The sequence below is a fragment of the Haliotis cracherodii genome, unplaced genomic scaffold, assembly GCF_022045235.1.
Source record: "Haliotis cracherodii isolate W230 unplaced genomic scaffold, xgHalCrac1.p SCAF_1, whole genome shotgun sequence".
Taxonomy (NCBI): Eukaryota; Metazoa; Mollusca; class Gastropoda; order Lepetellida; family Haliotidae; genus Haliotis; species Haliotis cracherodii.
Genome location: NW_027266264.1, coordinates 17,720,160 through 17,739,513, shown reverse-complemented (window position 1 = coordinate 17,739,513; position 19,354 = coordinate 17,720,160). Strand labels below are relative to the sequence as shown.

The 19,354-nt window shown below is 42.8% G+C and overlaps 1 protein-coding gene across 1 annotated transcript; it reads left to right on the top strand.

The window, feature by feature from the left end:
* The first annotated feature begins 7,899 nt into the window (after positions 1-7,899).
* Positions 7,900-18,949, top strand: LOC139473737 (uncharacterized). Its single transcript, XM_071256466.1, has 12 exons — positions 7,900-9,332; positions 10,899-10,992; positions 11,598-11,698; positions 12,215-12,456; positions 12,704-12,791; positions 13,515-13,591; positions 13,849-13,885; positions 14,055-14,152; positions 14,270-14,395; positions 16,371-16,522; positions 16,933-17,068; positions 18,022-18,949. Exons 1-12 carry the CDS (start codon positions 7,940-7,942, stop codon positions 18,103-18,105), a joined length of 2,628 nt encoding a protein of 875 aa, XP_071112567.1. The 5' UTR covers positions 7,900-7,939; the 3' UTR covers positions 18,106-18,949.
* Positions 18,950-19,354: the final 405 nt, after the last annotated feature.

The following is a 19,354-nucleotide window of genomic DNA, read 5'->3' as shown; positions in this document are numbered from 1 at the left end:
CGGTTTTATAGTGCCAGCCCACTGAGATTCCATGCGACAGTTTAACAAAACACACAGTGTACTGACTCCGATCCGACCAGAACTTGTTAAGCCCCTTTAAGCCGAGCGCCAGGCAGGGTAACAATAAGTACCATCTTTTAACGAAATTTTGGTATGACGCGGCCGGGGATCGAACCCCGGACTTCGGGCGGACGCTCTACCACTAAACCATGTAAGGTGGTCATGTTAATTGTTAATTGATGATTACATATGCATACCATACAAGAATAACAAATTATATCACATTAATATAAAATGTCTATTTATCCTTATCCTTAATGTTGTTTGACGTTCTGTTAACTTTCTGACCGCCTCCGTGGTCTAGTGGGTAGAGTGTCTGCCTGGAGAGCGTTATGCCTGTGGTTCGATTCCCCGTGCGCGTCATGCCATGAGATGTTTAAAGAGAGTACTTGTTACCTGCCTGGCATAAAGGATATAAAACAAGGACAGGTCAGATGGGAGTCTGTATACTGTATCTGAGTGGCATGTCCATGTTCAAACATGGTACCTCAGTGGGTTAGCACCAGGAAACCGGCAACAACAGTCCAGAAGCGTACAAGCAGCCAAACGAAACCACACTCACTGCGAAACAAACAACCCGGAATCATTTGAAGAAGCAATAGGGATTAGGGATAAAAAAAAGTATGATTCACAAAAAGCGACTTCAGTACGTGCACATCAGCACAACTGCTCATACACGAAGGTAAATGATGTATAATGTTTATTATCCCCCGCCACGAAGCGGTAGGGGGATATAGGAATGGTCGCCGTCCGTCCTTCCGTCCTTCTGTCCTTCCATCCTTCCTCCCGTCCGTCCGTCACATTTCGTTTCCGGAGCAGATCTTCAAAACCGTACCATATTTCTTGGTAGTTTGGGATTTTAAAAAATAATATTTTTTTGAGTTTCCATGGCAACGACTTTGATTTAGACTGAAAATGGTGGTAGTCTTCGTTTCCGGAGCAGATCTTGAAAAACGTACCACATTTCTTCACCAAATTTGGCACATAGATATGTCTAGTGGTGAACTGCTGCCTTTTGATAGTTTGGGATTTAAAAAAATATATATATTTTTCGAGTTTCCATGGCAGCGACTTTGATTTAGACTGAAAATGGCGGTAGTCCTCGTTTCCGGAGCAGATCTTGAAAACCGTACCATATTTCTTCACCAAACTTGGCACATAATGTTATCTCACAGTATTGAATACATTTCCTTTCTTGTTGGTAAGTTCTGCATTGCTTGAGTGTATGTTCCTCCAAAAGTGTTATGGACACAGTTGTTGCATTCACTGACTGACTTCATGCAGAACACAACTCATTACAAATACAACAGTGTAACTGATCTTAAACCTACTCAACTGTATAAACACTATATATTCCTGTCAACCATACTCTGTACTCCACTTGCTTGATAACGGTGTTATCACCGAAACCATCGCTCCTAATTGTAATAAAGAAGTTGTTCGTCCATATGTCACATCCTTACTCATTACAAATTCAGTAACATATTCTATCATAAACTGCAGATGGCAAAACAACACCAGTAATAACTTTTTTTGGTGCTGCAATTAGGCCATGTACAAAAACGCCCAGTGAACATAGTTCACAGGAGCTAATGCATTGCACACAGCCGGACCTGTCTTATTGGCGGGGGATTTGAGTATTTCATGCTTGTTCCTTTTTATTCTACTTCTTTTTAACGATTTATAGATTCGCATGTTCGTCACATATAAGGTTACAGCTACATATGTATCCTTGCAATCGATGCCATTTTGTTCTTTTTAGAACAGGTACTACCCCACAGATTTGAAAGGTGGGTCCTGAGGGGGGTCTAGGGGGTCCGGACCCCTCCCCTTTTGAAAACCAAATGTAGGATGTTGTAAGCAGAGGGTTTTTTGATATTTTGGATCCCTCCCTTTTAGAAATGATGGATCCGCCCTTGGGCATACTTGTTACTGGAGATCAGACAGTAAGTCAGTAAAAGGAGCGATGGCCAGAACCATTTCCACATTTAGGAAGGTAGATACGTGTTGCTTCAGCCATATTATGACTTAACAGAAGGCGCAACATGAAAGGACAGAGCGTCGTTCTGCCAGGTATTGCTAACATGGACAGCCAGCTATTGCTGAAATCTGTCGGACGACGTGTTGTGGACATCAAGGTATTGCTGAAATCTGTCGGCAGACGTGTTGTGGACTGCCAGGCATTGCTGAAATCTGCCGGAAGACGTGTTGTGGACTGCCAGATATTGCTGTAATCTGCCGGAAGACGTGTTGTGGACATCCAGATATTGCTGAAATCTGTCGGAAGACGTGTTGTGGACAGCTAGATATTGCTGAAATATGTCGGAAGACGTGTTGTGGACAGCCAGATATTGCTGAAATCTGCCAGAAGACGTGTTCTTGACAGTCAGGTATTGCTGAAATCTGTCGGAAGACGTGTTGTGGACTGCCAGATATTGCTGAAATCTGTCGGAAGACGTGTTATGGACTGCCAGATATTGCTGCAATCTGCCGGAAGACGTGTTGTGGACAGCCAGATATTGCTGAAATCTGTCGGAAGACGTGTTGTGGACAGCTAGATATTGCTGAAATCTGTCGGAAGACGTGTTGTGGACATCCAGATATTGCTTAAATCTGTCAGAAGACGTGATGTGGACAGCCAGATATTGCTGAAATCTGTGGGACGACGTGTTGTGGACAGTCAGCTATTGCTGAAATTTGTCGGAAGACGTGTTGTGGACAGTCAGGTATTGCTGAAATCTGTCGGAAGACGTGTTGTGGACAGTCAGCTATTGCTGAAATCTGTCGGAAGTCGTATTGTGGACAGCCAGGTATTGCTGAAATCTGTCGGAAGACGTGTTGATGACAGGGAGATATTGCTGAAATCTGTCGGAAGACGTGTTGTGGACATCTAGATATTGCTGCAATCTGCCGGAAGACGTGTTGTGGACAGCCAGATATTGCTGAAATCTGTCGGAAGACGTGTTGTGGACAGCTAGATATTGCTGAAATCTGCCGGAAGACGTGTTGTGGACATCCAGATATTGCTTAAATCTGTCAGAAGACGTGATGTGGACAGCCAGATATTGCTGAAATCTGTGGGACGACGTGTTGTGGACAGTCAGCTATTGCTGAAATTTGTCGGAAGACGTGTTGTGGACAGTCAGGTATTGCTGAAATCTGTCGGAAGACGTGTTGTGGACAGTCAGCTATTGCTGAAATCTGTCGGAAGTCGTATTGTGGACAGCCAGGTATTGCTGAAATCTGTCGGAAGACGTGTTGATGACAGGGAGATATTGCTGAAATCTGTCGGAAGACGTGTTGTGGACATCTAGATATTGCTGAAATCTGTCGGAAGACATGTTGTGGACAGTCAGCTATTCCTAAAATCTGTCGGAAGACGTGTTGATGACAGGCAAATATTGCTTAAATCTGTCGGAAGACGTTTTATGGACAGCCAGGTATTGCTGAAATATGTCGGAAGACGCGTTGAGGACAGCCAGGTATTGCTGAAATCTGTGGAAGACGTGTTGTGGACAACCAGGTATTGTTGAAATCTGTCGGAAGACGCGTTGAGGACAGCCATGTATAGCTGGAATCTGTGGAAGAAGTGCGGTCGCTGCAACTTAAATGGTTTCTGACACTTTGCGTCTATGTCGAATCATGTTAACAAAGAGATGTTTGAAATGGGTAACCAAATGAAGACGAGAATGAAGAAGCATAACGTATTACCATTTGCTGATAAGATGCGTTGCTGCAGAAATGATGCATTGTATGGTATGATATAAAAAACATGTTCTGTTTTAATGGGTAGGGGATAAGTCAATTATTGTTATAGCCTCTACGTGTGTAAATGCTATAGCTATACCTTTCACATGGGTACATGATTTTAAGTTTGTATTTAAGAAATAACAACGTTGACTGGGACAACATGGTGTATATAGACATGCATGTTACAACGTTGACGGGGACAACTGGGTGTATATAGACATGCATGTTACAACGTTGACGGGGACAACATGGTGTATACAGACATGAATGTTACAACGTTGACGGGGACAACTGGGTGGATATAGACATGCATGTTACAACGTTAAGAGGGACAACATGGTGTATATAGACATGCATGTTACAACTTTGACTGGGATAACATGGTGTATATAGACATGCATGTTACAACTTTGACGGAGACAACATGGTGTATATAGACATGCATGTTACAATGTTGACGGGAACAACATGGTGTATATAGGCATGCATGTTACAACGTTGACAGGGACAACATGGTGTATACAGACATGCATGTTACAACGTTAAGAGGGACAACATGGTGTATATAGACATGCATGTTACAACTTTGACTGGGATAACATGGTGTATATAGACATGCATGTTACAATGTTGACGGGAACAACATGGTGTATATAGTCATGCATGTTACAACGTTGACAGGGACAACATGGAGTATACAGACATGCATGTTACAACGTTGACGGGGACAACATCGTATATCTAGACATGCATGTGACAACGTCGACAGGGACAACATTGTATATATAGACATGCGTGTTACAACGTTGACAGGGACAACATGGTGTATATAGTCACGTATGTTACAACGTTGACAGGGACAACATCGTATATCTAGACATGCATGTGACAACGTTGACTGGGACAACATGGTGTATATAGTCATGCATGTTACAACGTTGAGAGGGACAACATGATGTATACAGACATGCATGTTACAACGTTGAGAGGGACAACAGAGTGTATATAGACATGCATGTTACAACGTTGACGGGGACAACATGGTGTATATAGACATGCATGTTACAACGTTCACTGGGACAACATGGTGTATATAGACAAGCATGTTACAACGTTGACGGGGACAACATGGTGTATATAGACATGCATGTTACAACGTTCACTGGGACAACATGGTTAATATAGACATGCATGTTACAACGTTGACGGGGACAACATGGTGTATATAGACAAGCATATTTACAACGTTGACGGGGACAACATGGTGTATATAGGCATGCATGTTACAACGTTGACAGGGACAACATGGTGTATACAGACATGCATGTTACAACGTTAAGAGGGACAACATGGTGTATATAGACATGCATGTTACAACTTTGACTGGGATAACATGGTGTATATAGACATGCATGTTACAATGTTGACGGGAACAACATGGTGTATATAGTCATGCATGTTACAACGTTGACAGGGACAACATGGAGTATACAGAAATGCATGTTACAACGTTGACGGGGACAACATCGTATATCTAGACATGCATGTGACAACGTCGACAGGGACAACATTGTGTATATAGACATGCGTGTTACAACGTTGACAGGGACAACATGGTGTATATAGTCACGTATGTTACAACGTTGACAGGGACAACATCGTATATCTAGACATGCATGTGACAACGTTGACTGGGACAACATGGTGTATATAGTCATGCATGTTACAACGTTGACAGGGACAACATGGTGTATACAGACATGCATGTTACAACGTTGACGGGGACAATAGAGTGTATATAGACATGCATGTTACAACGTTGACGGGGACAACATGGTGTATATAGACATGCATGTTACAACGTTCACTGGGACAACATGGTGTATATAGACATGCATGTTACAACGTTGACGGGGACAACATGGTGTATATAGACAAGCATATTTACAACGTTGACGGGGACAACATGGTGTATATAGACATGCATGTTACAACGTTCACTGGGACAACATGGTGTATATAGACATGCATGTTACAACGTTGACGGGGACAACATGGTGTATATAGACAAGCATATTTACAACGTTGACGGGGACAACATGGTGTATACAGACATGCATGTTACAACGTTGACGGGGACAATAGAGTGTATATAGACATGCATGTTACAACGTTGACGGGGACAACATGGTGTATATAGACATGCATGTTACAACGTTCACTGGGACAACATGGTGTATATAGACATGCATGTTACAACGTTGACGGGGACAACATGGTGTATATAGACAAGCATATTTACAACGTTGACGGGGACAACATGGTGTATATAGAAATGCATGTTACAATGTTGACTGGGACAACATGGTGTATATAGTCATGCATGTTACAACGTAATCTGGGACAACATGGTGTATATAGACATGCATGTTACAACGTTGACGGGGACAACATGGTGTATATAGACATGCATGTTACAACGTTGACTAGGACAACATGGTGTATATAGACATGTATGTTACAACGTTAACTGGGACAAAATGGTGTATATAGACATGCCTGTTTTTATGCTGACTGAGGCAGGATGTAGTTGGGCATGAATCACACTTTATGTATGCCATAGACAGGCAATGTATTCGTCCTTGTTTGATGTATGTAACGAAAAGGGAAATAGAAAATATGATTCACTCGGCCACTGTGTAGCTCTGCAAATTGTTATCCTAGTCCTGCTCGTAACACCACGTAAACAGGTAAAGTAATGTTTCTATAATTCATTTGAAAAGACATAATCGTTTTATATCTCGGATCATGTATAAGGACAGTCGCACATGAGGGGTGTCAAACACCTGGTGTCATCAATGCAATAACAGGAATTGTCTCAGCGATTATATTTCTTCATTTGCCCATAACACATGACCCTGTGTTGAGAAAACGTCACCAGAATAAGCCATGTTTAATGCCAGGGCGTTAATGCTCAATGTCAAGCTCAGTGGGAGTTATTAGTTCTTTTATGTTTGTGTTTGAAGATTGATATAAGCAATTTTAGTTTAGGTTACTATCTGTTTGTTGACTTATGATATGCTTCTGTAGGAAACCTTCTTGTCGACTACAGGTTCGAGGATTGAAGCATTCAACCATGTGTCACCACAACACCCTCCTTCTGGCAATGTTCGGGCTGGCTCTCACACAATGTACTGGTGAATATATTAAACACCTATCCAACGTATATGTTATATAACTGACGCATGTTCGCCGTCACACATGGCATATTTTGAATACACTGGGGCAAACATTGAAGTGTCATAGTTATCATATCAGTGGTTAAATGTCCGACATGTCAATAAGATATGAAAAGATGTGCTAACTAATCAGTGGTTATGGCAGAGTCTTTATCGTGAATCATGAAGCATTAACGTTTAGTAAGGTATCAGGTCCGAACAAGGAATTAAGTTGTCTGGGATAAGTGACCTCTCCAGTTTAATTTGCAACATTAGTTCATCTTTAGATCAGGCCTGAGAACATTAAATAAAAACGATTTAGCACCTCATCGATTCACGCATGCTTAACCTTGGAGACAATAACGTTCGCACTGACTTCATTGTTGCAGCCTTTCCACAGTGCCAGGATAACGATTCCATGTGTAGAGAGTCGCACTGTGGTCAGCCAGGTATAGTCTTTCTCTGCAAGAAGACATGCGGCCTTTGTCCAGAAGGTGAGAAGCAAATCTAAGGGAAGACAGCTGAACTGTTCTCATATTGATAGAATGTTCTTTGCAATATTCTCAATATTCAAACAGTCCATTTATCTACGGATTGATCTCTTTATCTGGGATTTCTTTGTTAAACATTGTTAATATTGAAACATTCTTTCCACAGAGTGCAAGTCGGGATATTTCCAGGATGGCTCCTCGTGCAGACAATGCAAGGATGCTGTCGATGTACAGTCAGTCGAATACAAAGATGCATGTGGTGTTCCCTGTAACCAGAGCCACACGTGGGGTGCAGACTGTCTTACTCCATGTAGTACAGGATGCAGGAATCAAACATGTGACCCGTGGGAAGGGCACTGTCTTCAAAACTGCCTGCCAGGTTACTATGGACCTAGATGTGATTTAACTTGTGACACGTGCATGTCGTGTGGAGACGGTGTTGAGACGTGTGACAATGAGGGGAGGTGTCTGTGTGGCTGCAAGAGAGGGGGACGAGGAAACAAATGTGACCAACAGTGTAAAAACTGTGAAATGTGTACAGTATATAACTGTACATGTCAAGAAGGATTTCGGGGTGTGTTGTGCTCAGAGACCTGTGTGAACTGTCAGAGTTGTAATGGAGCCTACTGTACATGCAAGGCTGGATTCCATGGAGATGGCTGTACCGTCCCCTGTCCCCTGCACTGCCACTTTAACGTATGTGGTCTGGAAGGAGAGTGTACACGGGGATGTGAAGTAGGGTGGTATGGAGGTTTGTGTGAAAAACAGTGCAATAACTGTGTCACCGGAACATGCTCATTGAACGGGACATGTACATCCGGGTGCAGTAGCGGATGGTCTGGTGACAAGTGTGACGAAGCCTGCAATGTCAACTGTGAGGACGAACTGTGTTATCGTAACGGAACCTGTGAAAGATGCAAACCCGGTTTCCATGGAGACCAATGCAACATCCCATGCAGCAGTCACTGTAGTAACCAGAGATGTGACAGGTGTGGAACTTGTGAATCTTGCAGAGTTGGAAACTTTGGGGAAATGTGTGAGCGACATTGTGGGTCCAACTGTATGAATCATGCCTGTGAACAAATGTCAGGAAGGTGTATTCAAGGCTGTACCACAGGCTGGTACGGAGATACATGTCATCTTGAATGTCCCGACAAATGTGCCTCAGAGTCCTGCCACAGAGAGACTGGTTCCTGTAATTCTTGTATGCAGGGATTCAAAGGCACCCACTGCAACGCTTCTTGTCCACAGTTCTGTTCTAAATGTGAACAGTATAGTGAAGCATGTCTCTCTTGTCACCAACAACATTTCGGCAAGATGTGTGACAAACTTTGTTCATCCGGATGTAAAGGAGACACATGTCACCACCAAACTGGAATATGTTCACAAGGATGTATTAGAACTTCCTTTGGCCATTACTGTAACAATTCGTGCAGTGATCACTGTGTAAATAGAAACTGTCATACAGTTAAAACTGATGTAGATACGCCCCAATGCACTGAGGGATGTGAAGACGGATGGTGGGGTGACTACTGTGACAACACGTGTCTACAGCACTGTGTGAGATGTGACAGACAACATGACCAATGCCTGGAGTGTGTAGCCAACAGATACGGCGAGTCCTGTAACTTGACCTGTAACACTGCCTGCCTGAAGTCGCAGTGTAACATGACAGGAGTCTGTATAAACGGGTGTGAGGACGGGTTTTATGGAAGCAGGTGTTCTGGAACATGTCCCGTGGGGTGCAACACATGTCTGTATGATGGTGCCTGTCTTACTTGTGCTGAAGGCTGGACGGGAGAACACTGCAATGGTAACAAACATATTGGCATATAAACACTTGTATTGGTTATTTATAATTGAACGCCATAACAACTCACTATGTAATCCATGGTGGTGGTTCCACGTAAGAATGTGTCCCCAGTGATGTTTGTTTCATGACGACTTACTGGATTGGTTCGTCAAGCACGGCGACTTACAGCTTTCATAGCGTCACCGTACCCAGACAGCGTAAACAGGTGCTTACAATATCAGTCACATGTTTGGCTAGTCAAGACTCGATTATTTACAGGGTAAGCCATATAGCTGGAGTTCTGCCGAGTGCGGTTTAAAACAACAAGCAATACAAACATAATGTGATCAGTTGTTCATTTCACAATGCTTTCAACTTTCATCTCGTTTAGGGCTTTCCTCCAACCTTATGCTGACACGCCATGATAAAACTGAAAAACTGGTTAAAGCGGCTCTAAACCATAGTCAAAGTCAAAGAAGTTTATTGTACAAAAGGCCACCGGCCCATATACAAGAAAGAGTTACGCATGTAGATACAATTACATTTGTTACACATTGGGATATACACGTTGTTTGATTAATTCATTTCTTTTGGCTAATGCATGCTTAATATAAAGAGAAAGATTTAATATATTTGATTCGTTCTTTGTCGTCAGCATAACTACAAAGGCGTTTATCGGTGACATTGCTATTAAATAATCTTTTATATATTTCTTTCGGAGATCATTGTAAAATGGACAGACAAACACAAAATGAATTTCATTTTCTATCTCTAGCTTACACAATGGACAAATTCTTTTCATTTTTTTCAATGGACAGTTTTCTTCCTTCATTTACAAATAGGTCTAGCAAACCAAGTCGATATTTAATTAACTGTTTTCTTAAGTTTTCCGTAGTGAGTACTGATAAATATATTTCTGGTTGAAGTAAAGTCTTGAAAGTTTTGTAATATTCATAACGCGAACTATGCTCTAAAGTGGAGTGCCATTCTTGGTAGAACATATTTATAGACCGATTCCGAAATTCATTAAGAAACATATTTACATTTCCAACTGACTGACATAGCCATATAAAGCCAAAACCATGCGAAAATAAAAGATTTCTTATATGCGATGTCCAAGTATTCTTTCCCATGTTATCTAAATGTAGAAGCATGTTATAGGCTAATTTGGGGAGACGTTGTTCATGCATATGAAGAATTTTAAACCAGTATTTTAAACATCTGATCTGAGAATTAATATATAATGGGTATCTACCACATTCACCATAAACCATGCAATTTGGTGTAGAAGATCCGACACAAAGAATCTTATTACATGCTAATAAATGAACCTTCTCTAAACAGTCATAACGTTGAAATCCCCATACTTCAGAACCATACAATAAAATTGGTTGTATCTGGGTATCGAAAAGCTTAAAGAAGATATTAGGTGACATCGATCCCACTTTATGAGAAATAGACATTACACTTATTAAAGCTTTCTTTGCACGCAAGGACTTTCCTTGAGAGTTATGATAAGGGCAACTGACAGTTCGACCTCGCTGTTTACTGCTGAATATCTAATATGTCTTTGTTTTCTTTGAAAAGAACCCAGTGGAAATCAGACGCAGTTGCTGTGGGTTGTGATCCCATGTCTACTAATAGCCAGCCTCGTCATAATGACGGCTGTCGTCTTGGGGAGGTCAGTTGAATATTACTTATCCCAAGGGATAGAACTAGTGGCATTTAATTGTTGTACTTTTGTCCCCGTGGCAATTCTTGATTAGAGTAGCCCCTATCAACCTACAACCTATATTCCAGTTATATGACGGCGGTCTGTAAATAATCGAGTCTGGACCAGACAATCCTGTGACTGGCATCATGAGCATCGATCTACTCAGTTGGGATACGATGCCATGCATCAACAAGGTCAGCGAGCCTGACCACCCGATCCCGTTCGTCGCCTCTCACGACAAGCATAGTCGCCTTTTACGGCAAGCATGGGTTGCTGAAGACCTATTCTACCCCGGATCTGTATGGGTCGTATGCTGGTAGTAAGACAGTAGACAGATTCGGCTAAATGGTTTATGGTGTGTCTTCGTTTCTCGTGATATCAACCACCGGATTGTCTGGTCCAGATTATGCACAGGGCGTCGTCATGTATATAATAGTGCTCAGTGTTGCGTTAAACAGTAACAAAAACAAGTAAATGTGATGATTGCAAATTAAAAAGTAATGAAAATGGAAGCTAAAAATATTCTATTTCCCTCTATAAATATAATCTATCCTTTGTTTTATCTTATTTAGAAGTAATGGGAGACATTCACGGAGAGTAAAACAACTCGGAGGGCCACGCAGTTCCTGCTTAGTGTGCATGCTGAACCCATCCTATGAAGCATCTCCAAAGGGTAACTAACCATGTCTCTGTTGTACATTCCAACGTATTCGACCGCCTTCGTGGTCTAGTGGTAGAGTGTCCGCCCACAGAGCGGAAGGTCCGGGGTTCGATCCCCGGACGCGTCATACCAAAAGACGTTAAAAGACTTGTTGTTACCCTGTCTGGCGCTCGGCATTAAGGGGGTAAAACAAGGACTGGTCGGCTCGGAGTCAGTATACTGTGTCTGAGTGGGGTATTCATGTTAAACTGCGGCATGATATCTCAGTGTGCTAGCATCAGTCCGGACTAGTACATGCAGCCACACACACACACGCACACACGTGCATGGACGTCGCTATATGAGTGCAATAATCTTGGACGCGATGTTGAACCCAATTTCACCCCACCTCCAACATATTCATCTCAGCCACTGATATGTTAAACACTAATCGATATTTAGCAAATAACTATTACAGTCTTTTGGAGAGAGTGACTGTCCCGGATCTTTGATAAGTAGTAGTGACAGCCTACTGTGTATCAATTAAAGGTTCTACAACCCCTGTCGACTTAGAACCCCTGGACCCTGTCGAGGACGCAGTTATGTCCCCTTGTGTTGACACCAGGACGAGAGAAGGACAGGGATATCCACACACACATTCTTTAGCATCCGGTCACGTGACTGACACTGCAATTCCTGACTGGGTTTTGTCAACGGAAGTGACAGTACAGAATCTAGGACAATATGTTGGAAAGATGAAGAGGGAAGGCAGTTTTACTTCCCAGTTTTACGTGAGTATAATCCTGTTGTCCTGGAATAGTAGGACCCTGAGGGATATATATGTCTGTCATCCATTTGTTTCCTCTTTATTGTTTCGGGGCTGTTGGGTAGCCTAGTGGTTAAAGCGTTCGCTCGTCACGCCGAAGACCCGGGATCGATTCCCGGCTTGGGTACAATGTGAAGCCCATTTCTGGTGTCCCCCGCCATGATATTGCTGGAATATTGCCAAAAGCGTAAAACCACACTTTATTGTTTCAGAACCTGCCAAGTGGGAAGCTAGGTTCCTGTACCCAAGCCGAATGGCCAGAAAATGCCTTCAAGAACAGATACAGAAACATACTACCGTGTAAGTGTCTATAGAATTTATCTTTCATTACATATACCACAGCAAAAGGTCTGCCACTTAAATAGTAGGAATGTTTGCATGAATGTTCTAAGAATATGCGAGACCACCTGGAATGCATGTTCACACGTCTTCCCTCATTAGAAATGTGCCTAATTTTGAAATCATTGACCTGTCATGTCATGTAGGAGATAGTGCCCCATACGAGCGTCAAGGGAGCTCTGGGTGACATTCACTTGCTCCTGTGGCCTGTCTATTTCACAAGCCTGCTGTCGTAGGCGGTCACCTCCCTACGCTCTGGTGACTTTGTTATCAACTGTGATATGCACACTCAGTGTTAACTGGGGGCGGTCGGGTAGCCTAGTGGCTAAAGCGTTCGCTCGTCACGCCGAAGACCCGGGTTCGATTTCCGACATGGGTACAATGTGTGAAGCTCATTTCTGGTGTCCACCACCGTGATATTGTTGGAATATTGCTAAAGGCGGTGTAAAACCACACTCACTCACTCACTCAGTGTTAACTGAAGCCGTCAAGGCCCAAGGAGTATTACATCTCGTATCTCTGTTACTTCATCAGCCTGGTTCCCTGGGTATGCTGCGCTGGCGCTAAACTGAAGCGCCAGCGCAGCATACCCAGGGAACCAGGCTGCTACTTCATGTGCAAGATGTGCATTTGATATGACAATTAGTTGCATGCATCGTAATAAGTCCTCCCTGTTTTCTCCAGATGATCACAGCAGAGTCAAACTATCCCATGTGCCGAGTATCCCTGGCTCTGACTTCATCAACGCCAACTGGATCAATGTAGGTTATGTGTAAGAACGAAAAGACCCAAGCATAACTCAATGTCATGAACACATGCATCATCCTTTCCAACGTTTTAACATCCAGTGTTTTGAATTAAAGTCAAATCGATTATAACAATGACATTCCTTTGTATACTGGGTTTTTTTTAAAAGAAAACATACCTGATTTCACCATGATGCATGACGATAAATAATGCGTCACGAGGTATGTTAGTGTATATGACCGTTGCCTATAATAATGTGTCCCTATTTCAGGGATACGGGGAACCGCGAGCATTTGTGGCTACCCAAGGTAATACATTCCCGCTCGTTCGTTTGAAATCGATTCAAAGTATCCCAGGTAACTCGTATCTGAATATACACTCACCAACAGCTGTAAAGCTAAATGTTCTTCAACGTTCATTAAAGTATTCTTATTTTTTTCTACCCTGTACTTAATATCCATCCTGCCTACATTCCAGGCCCCTATGCCGCTGTGATGTGGGATTTCTGTAGAATGATATGGGAAACGGATTCCAGTAAAGTGATAATGCTGACGAACTTTGTAGAGAACAGAAAGGTCAGACATTGTGTGTTATTGCCAGATTTCTACCGTTTACTATTCACATCCAATATTCACGTATCACGGCATTCGATGCAACTAAGGGTTAATGACAAAGGTAAATGTGTTTTCCAGGCTAAGTGTGAGAAGTACTGGCCCGACTTCGGCTACCAAGGCTCCAACTACGACGATGTCCATGTTCAGTGTTTGGCCGAGGAGGAGATGGCGGACTACACAGTCAGGACGTTCTCTATACACATGGTACGCAGAGGTGAAATGGGGTTTAATACACAGGGCACGGTGAGGTGAAATGGGGTTTAATAAACAGGGTACGGTGAGGTGAAATGGGGTGTAATACACAGGGCACGGTGAGGTGAGATGGGGTGTAATACACAGGGTACGGTGAGGTGAAATGTGGTTTAATACACAGGATACGGTGAGGTGAAATGGGGTGTAATACACAGGGTACGGTGAGGTGAAATGGGGTTTAATACACAGGGTACGGTGAGGTGAAATGTGGTTTTATACACAAGCAACGGTGAGGTGAAATGGGGTTAAATACACAGGGTACGGTTAGGTGAAATGGGGTTTAATACACAGGGAACGGTGAGGTGAAATGGGGTTTAATACACAGGGTACGGTGAGGTTCAATGGGGTTTTTATACACAGGGCACGGTGAGGTTAAATGGGGTTTAATACACAGGGCACGGTGAGGTGAAATGGGGTTTAATACACAGGGAACGGTGAGGTGAAATGGGGTGTAATACACAGGGTACGGTGAGGTGAAATGGGGTTTAATACACAGGGCACGGTGAGGTTAAATGGGGTTTAATACACAGGGCACGGTGAGGTGAAATGGGGTTTAATACACAGGATACGGTGAGGTGAAATGGGGTTTAATACACAGGGAACGGTGAGGTGAAATGGGGTTTAATACACAGGGTACGGTGAGGTGCAATGGGGTTTAATACACAGGGTACGGTGAGGTGAAATGGGGTTTAATACACAAGCAACGGTGAGGTGAAAAGTTGTTTAATACACAGGGTACGGTGAGGTGAAATGGGATTTAATACACAGGGTACGCTGAGGTGAAATGGGGTTTAATACACAGGGTACGGTGAGATGAAATGTGGTTTTATACACAAGCAACGGTGAGGTGAAATGGGGTTAAATACACAGGGTACGGTTAGGTGAAATGGGGTTCAATACACAGTGTACTGTGAGGTGAAATGGGATTTAATACACAGGGTACGCTGAGGTGAAATGGGGTTTAATACACAGGGTACGGTGAGACAAAATGGGGTTTAATACACAAGCAACGGTGAGGTGAAATGTTGTTTAATACACAGGGTACGGTGAGACAAAATGGGGTTTAATACACAGGGTACGGTGAGGTGAAATGGGATTTAATACACAGGGTACGCTGAGGTGAAATGGGGTTTAATACACAGGGTACGGTGAGGTGAAATGTGGTTTTATACACAAGCAACGGTGAGGTGAAATGGGGTTTAATACACAGGGTACGGTGAGAGAAAATGGGGTTTAATACACAAGCAACGGTGAGGTGAAATGGGGTTTAATCAAAGTGTACGGTGAGATGAAATGGACTTACACAAGGTATGAAATGGGTACGGTAAGATAAAATGGGTTTATAAATTGGGTTTAATACAGAGGGTAAGGTTAGGTGAAATGGGGTTGAATACACAGGGTACGTTGAGGTCAAATTGAATTCACGAAGGCACTATGTACAGGTCTTCATTTAATATGTTTCCTTTGTTTAAGGGTACAAGGTTCAATGACATTCGCATGATTGAGTGAGTTGTTTATACGCCGCTTGTGCCAGTATTTCAGTCATACCATGACGTCTCAGTTTCATTTTAGAGACACATGTTGCAGGCTGCATTCGAAATCGCTGGTTTCGAACCAACGATCAGCAGATCCTGGTGCGACTAAGGAATGCAACTCTGCATAGCAGAGTTTCGGACCAGTACAGAAATCAAGCATTAGGAAGAGACATGTCTATGGAGTATTTTCTTCTGCCTGTATATGCCATTAATATCTAAAGCATGGTAGACAAGTGGAGTACTGTGTGGGAAGGTCAGTCTCGGTGGCTCCTGTCGTGATATGATACTATTGCTGAATGTGGCGCCAGTCACTCATCTTGAATCAACAGTTGTAGGGAACAATACTCAATGTTGTCTGTCATTTCCGTTTATACACAACCATTGTTATACAGGAAGGGCAGTCAGTGAGGACCCTGACGCAGTTCCACTTCACTGCATGGCCGGACAAAGGGGTGCCACGAGGAGTTGGGTCACTTGTTGAGTTCTACAGACTTGTCAGGAACTCCCCATCAACAAGCCACGGCCCAATGGTCGTCCATTGCAGGCATGTAGCATATATTTACATTAGTGTATGTACAAGGGAACTAATCCTGGGGTCCTCTCCGCAGAGCTATCGTAGCGCTAAAGTTATTGAAACTCCCATACTTTAACATAGACTTAAGACTCTCTTTGCGCTACAATCGCTTTGTGGAACGGGGCCCTGATCTATCAATACCGGACCATTTACCTTCCCGAATGCTACGCTATTTTGTCAAGTACAGCTTGACTAAACCGGACTTCCCTCTCCGGATTCCGGACTGAAATTGAGGGACAAAGTTCAATTTTATCATTTAATTGCTTCTTCCTAAACAAAGAAGATTATTTTCATGAATGTACTTTGTACTTTGATAAGGTTCAGTTGGTATCCAAACACAAAGCGTTGTTTTTCTTTAAGTTTTTCATGTTTTTTTTCAGTGCTGGAGTGGGCCGCACGGGAACATTTATTGCTCTGGATTATTTGATTGCACAAGCCAAGGCGGAAGGCGCGGTAGATGTCTGTGAGTGCATTGTCAAGCTCCGACACCAGCGTATGGATCTCATACAGACAGAGGTGAGAGGTCATGGAGATAAACCTTTCTGTGAGAGGAGTAGTGTCGTATTTGTAATCAATCTAAATCACCTTGTTGTGATTTCTAGACTGATTTCTAGACGTATTTTCTCTCCCTCCACAAAAGTATGATGCAAAACATGGCTCATAATCCACGATGTGAATTCCAAGCAGACAATTGTGCAATGAGTTGGCTCATTTCTGTTTTGGAGATGCTCACTGGTCAAGCCGAGTGCTGGTCTGCGTTGGTACTAATGGTCAAGCCGACTGCTGGTCAGCGTTGGCACTAATGGTCAAGCCGAAAGCTGGTCAGCGTTGGTACCAATGGTCAAGCTGAGTGCTGGTCAGCGTTAGTACCAGTCTAGTATCGAAGGTAGCTATAATGGTGTTCACCACGCGAGTGTGTATCAATCAGCACTGTGCACTCATGGCATCCCGCTCATCAATTAGGATTTGATTGTTTGTTGTTTTGACGCCGCCATTAACTCAGCTATATTCCAGCTATATGACAGCGGTCTGTTAATAATTGAGTCTGGACCAGACAATCCAGTGATTGACGTCATGAGCATCGATCCACACAATTGGAATCGATGACATGCATCAACAAAGTCAGCGAGCCTGACCACCGATCCCGTTAGTCACCTTTTACAGTAAGCATGGGTTGCTGAAGGCCTTTTCTACCCCGGATCGTCAAGGGTCTCATCCATTAGAAGGTGGCGGGGTAGACAGATGTACAGTCGACCCGTTGCGGGTATTGCATCATCGTAAATACGGGCCTGGGGCTGGTGGCGCCCATATACTTGCTACATATAGTATGTACTTGTCATTCTACCGCGGAGGTTGAACCAGTGCGACTGACAAACTTTAAGACTGTGCATAGGAACCGGAAGACATTTTAGAATTAATGTTACGGATAATAATAACGATTTTTAAAGATGACTACTATCTATTTGTAGGCTCAGTACATATATCTACACGATGCCTTAATGGAAGCCCTTCCTACGTGTGACAGAATGAGATCGACAAGAGGATACCTGTGAATACAAGGTCATGAAGGGGGTTGAGTACATAACACTATAATTACAATGACGACAGGGATGTCTTATGGATTTCAACTATGAACAGTTCAAGTAATATAGAAGTTGAAATGCATGTCAGCTTATGTGATGTCACTCACAGATATTTCGTCTCCACTTTGTTTTTCCGAACAAAACATATGCATGTAATTTGTTGAACACTTACATTATATTTAAGCTCCTGTACAGTTGTATATAATATTTTTATCTTTACATAGACCGTTTGAGCGACAATCAGTCGACCCTAAAACATACCCAGAGTGTCTGGGTAGAGAGTGTCTTGGTTTATGAGAGAGTCATCTTACCGAGGCAAGAGAGTTAACTGACTATAAAAGTCCAGTTTCCGCCCTTGCCGAACTAGGCTGGTATTATGGAGTTACATTTTGGCTGGACTAACGAGTCTATGCATAGTCCAATCAAAATAGCGCACCGAAATCAAAATCCTGTTCATAAACTGTCGTGCAGATTTCTGTCGATTGCAGGATTTGCAAAGCATGTTCACCGCCAACTCGTTGTCAGCAGATATTTTCCAAATCTTTTCATGTTTTTAATCAAGGTGCTCACCTGATTTGATGCATTTCGCGATGTAAGACCCGTTTTATCACAATATAGATCTTGATTATCGATCAGATCGTCCTGACTTGGGCGCCACCAGAGGTGGAATCTGATTGGTCTATAGGGGAGGCTTAGAAGGGACATAACTGGTAATAGCCACTGGTGGCGCTACGATCGAGCCCAGTAATTCCAGCCTATTTCGGCAAGAGTGGAAACTGGACTTTTAAAGACTTTTAGAGAGTATGCATCTCTGACTTTCGGGGAGTTTGTGTATCTGAGTGTTTGTGTATATAAAAGTCTGAATTTGAGTCTTGTTATCTCAGTGTCTGAGTGTCTTTGAGTTTGAAAGTTTGAGAGACAGTATGTCTGAGTGCCCGTGTGTCTGTAAGCCTGAGAGTCTGAATGCTTTTGGGTCGGTTTTATCATGACACGTAATTGCATGGACATGTATTAGCAACATATAAGGCAATCAAGTGTCACAAAAATATCTGTTACAAAGGCTTTAATCACGCCTTACAGCACTGAAGAGAATTAATTGTTCCACTCTCATTTGATCACATAAATGAAGAATAACATTAATAACAGCCACACACTGCCCACGGATGATATGTAGCTGCTAATTTACCAAATGTAGGCTGAAAACGATAATGTTATCGTG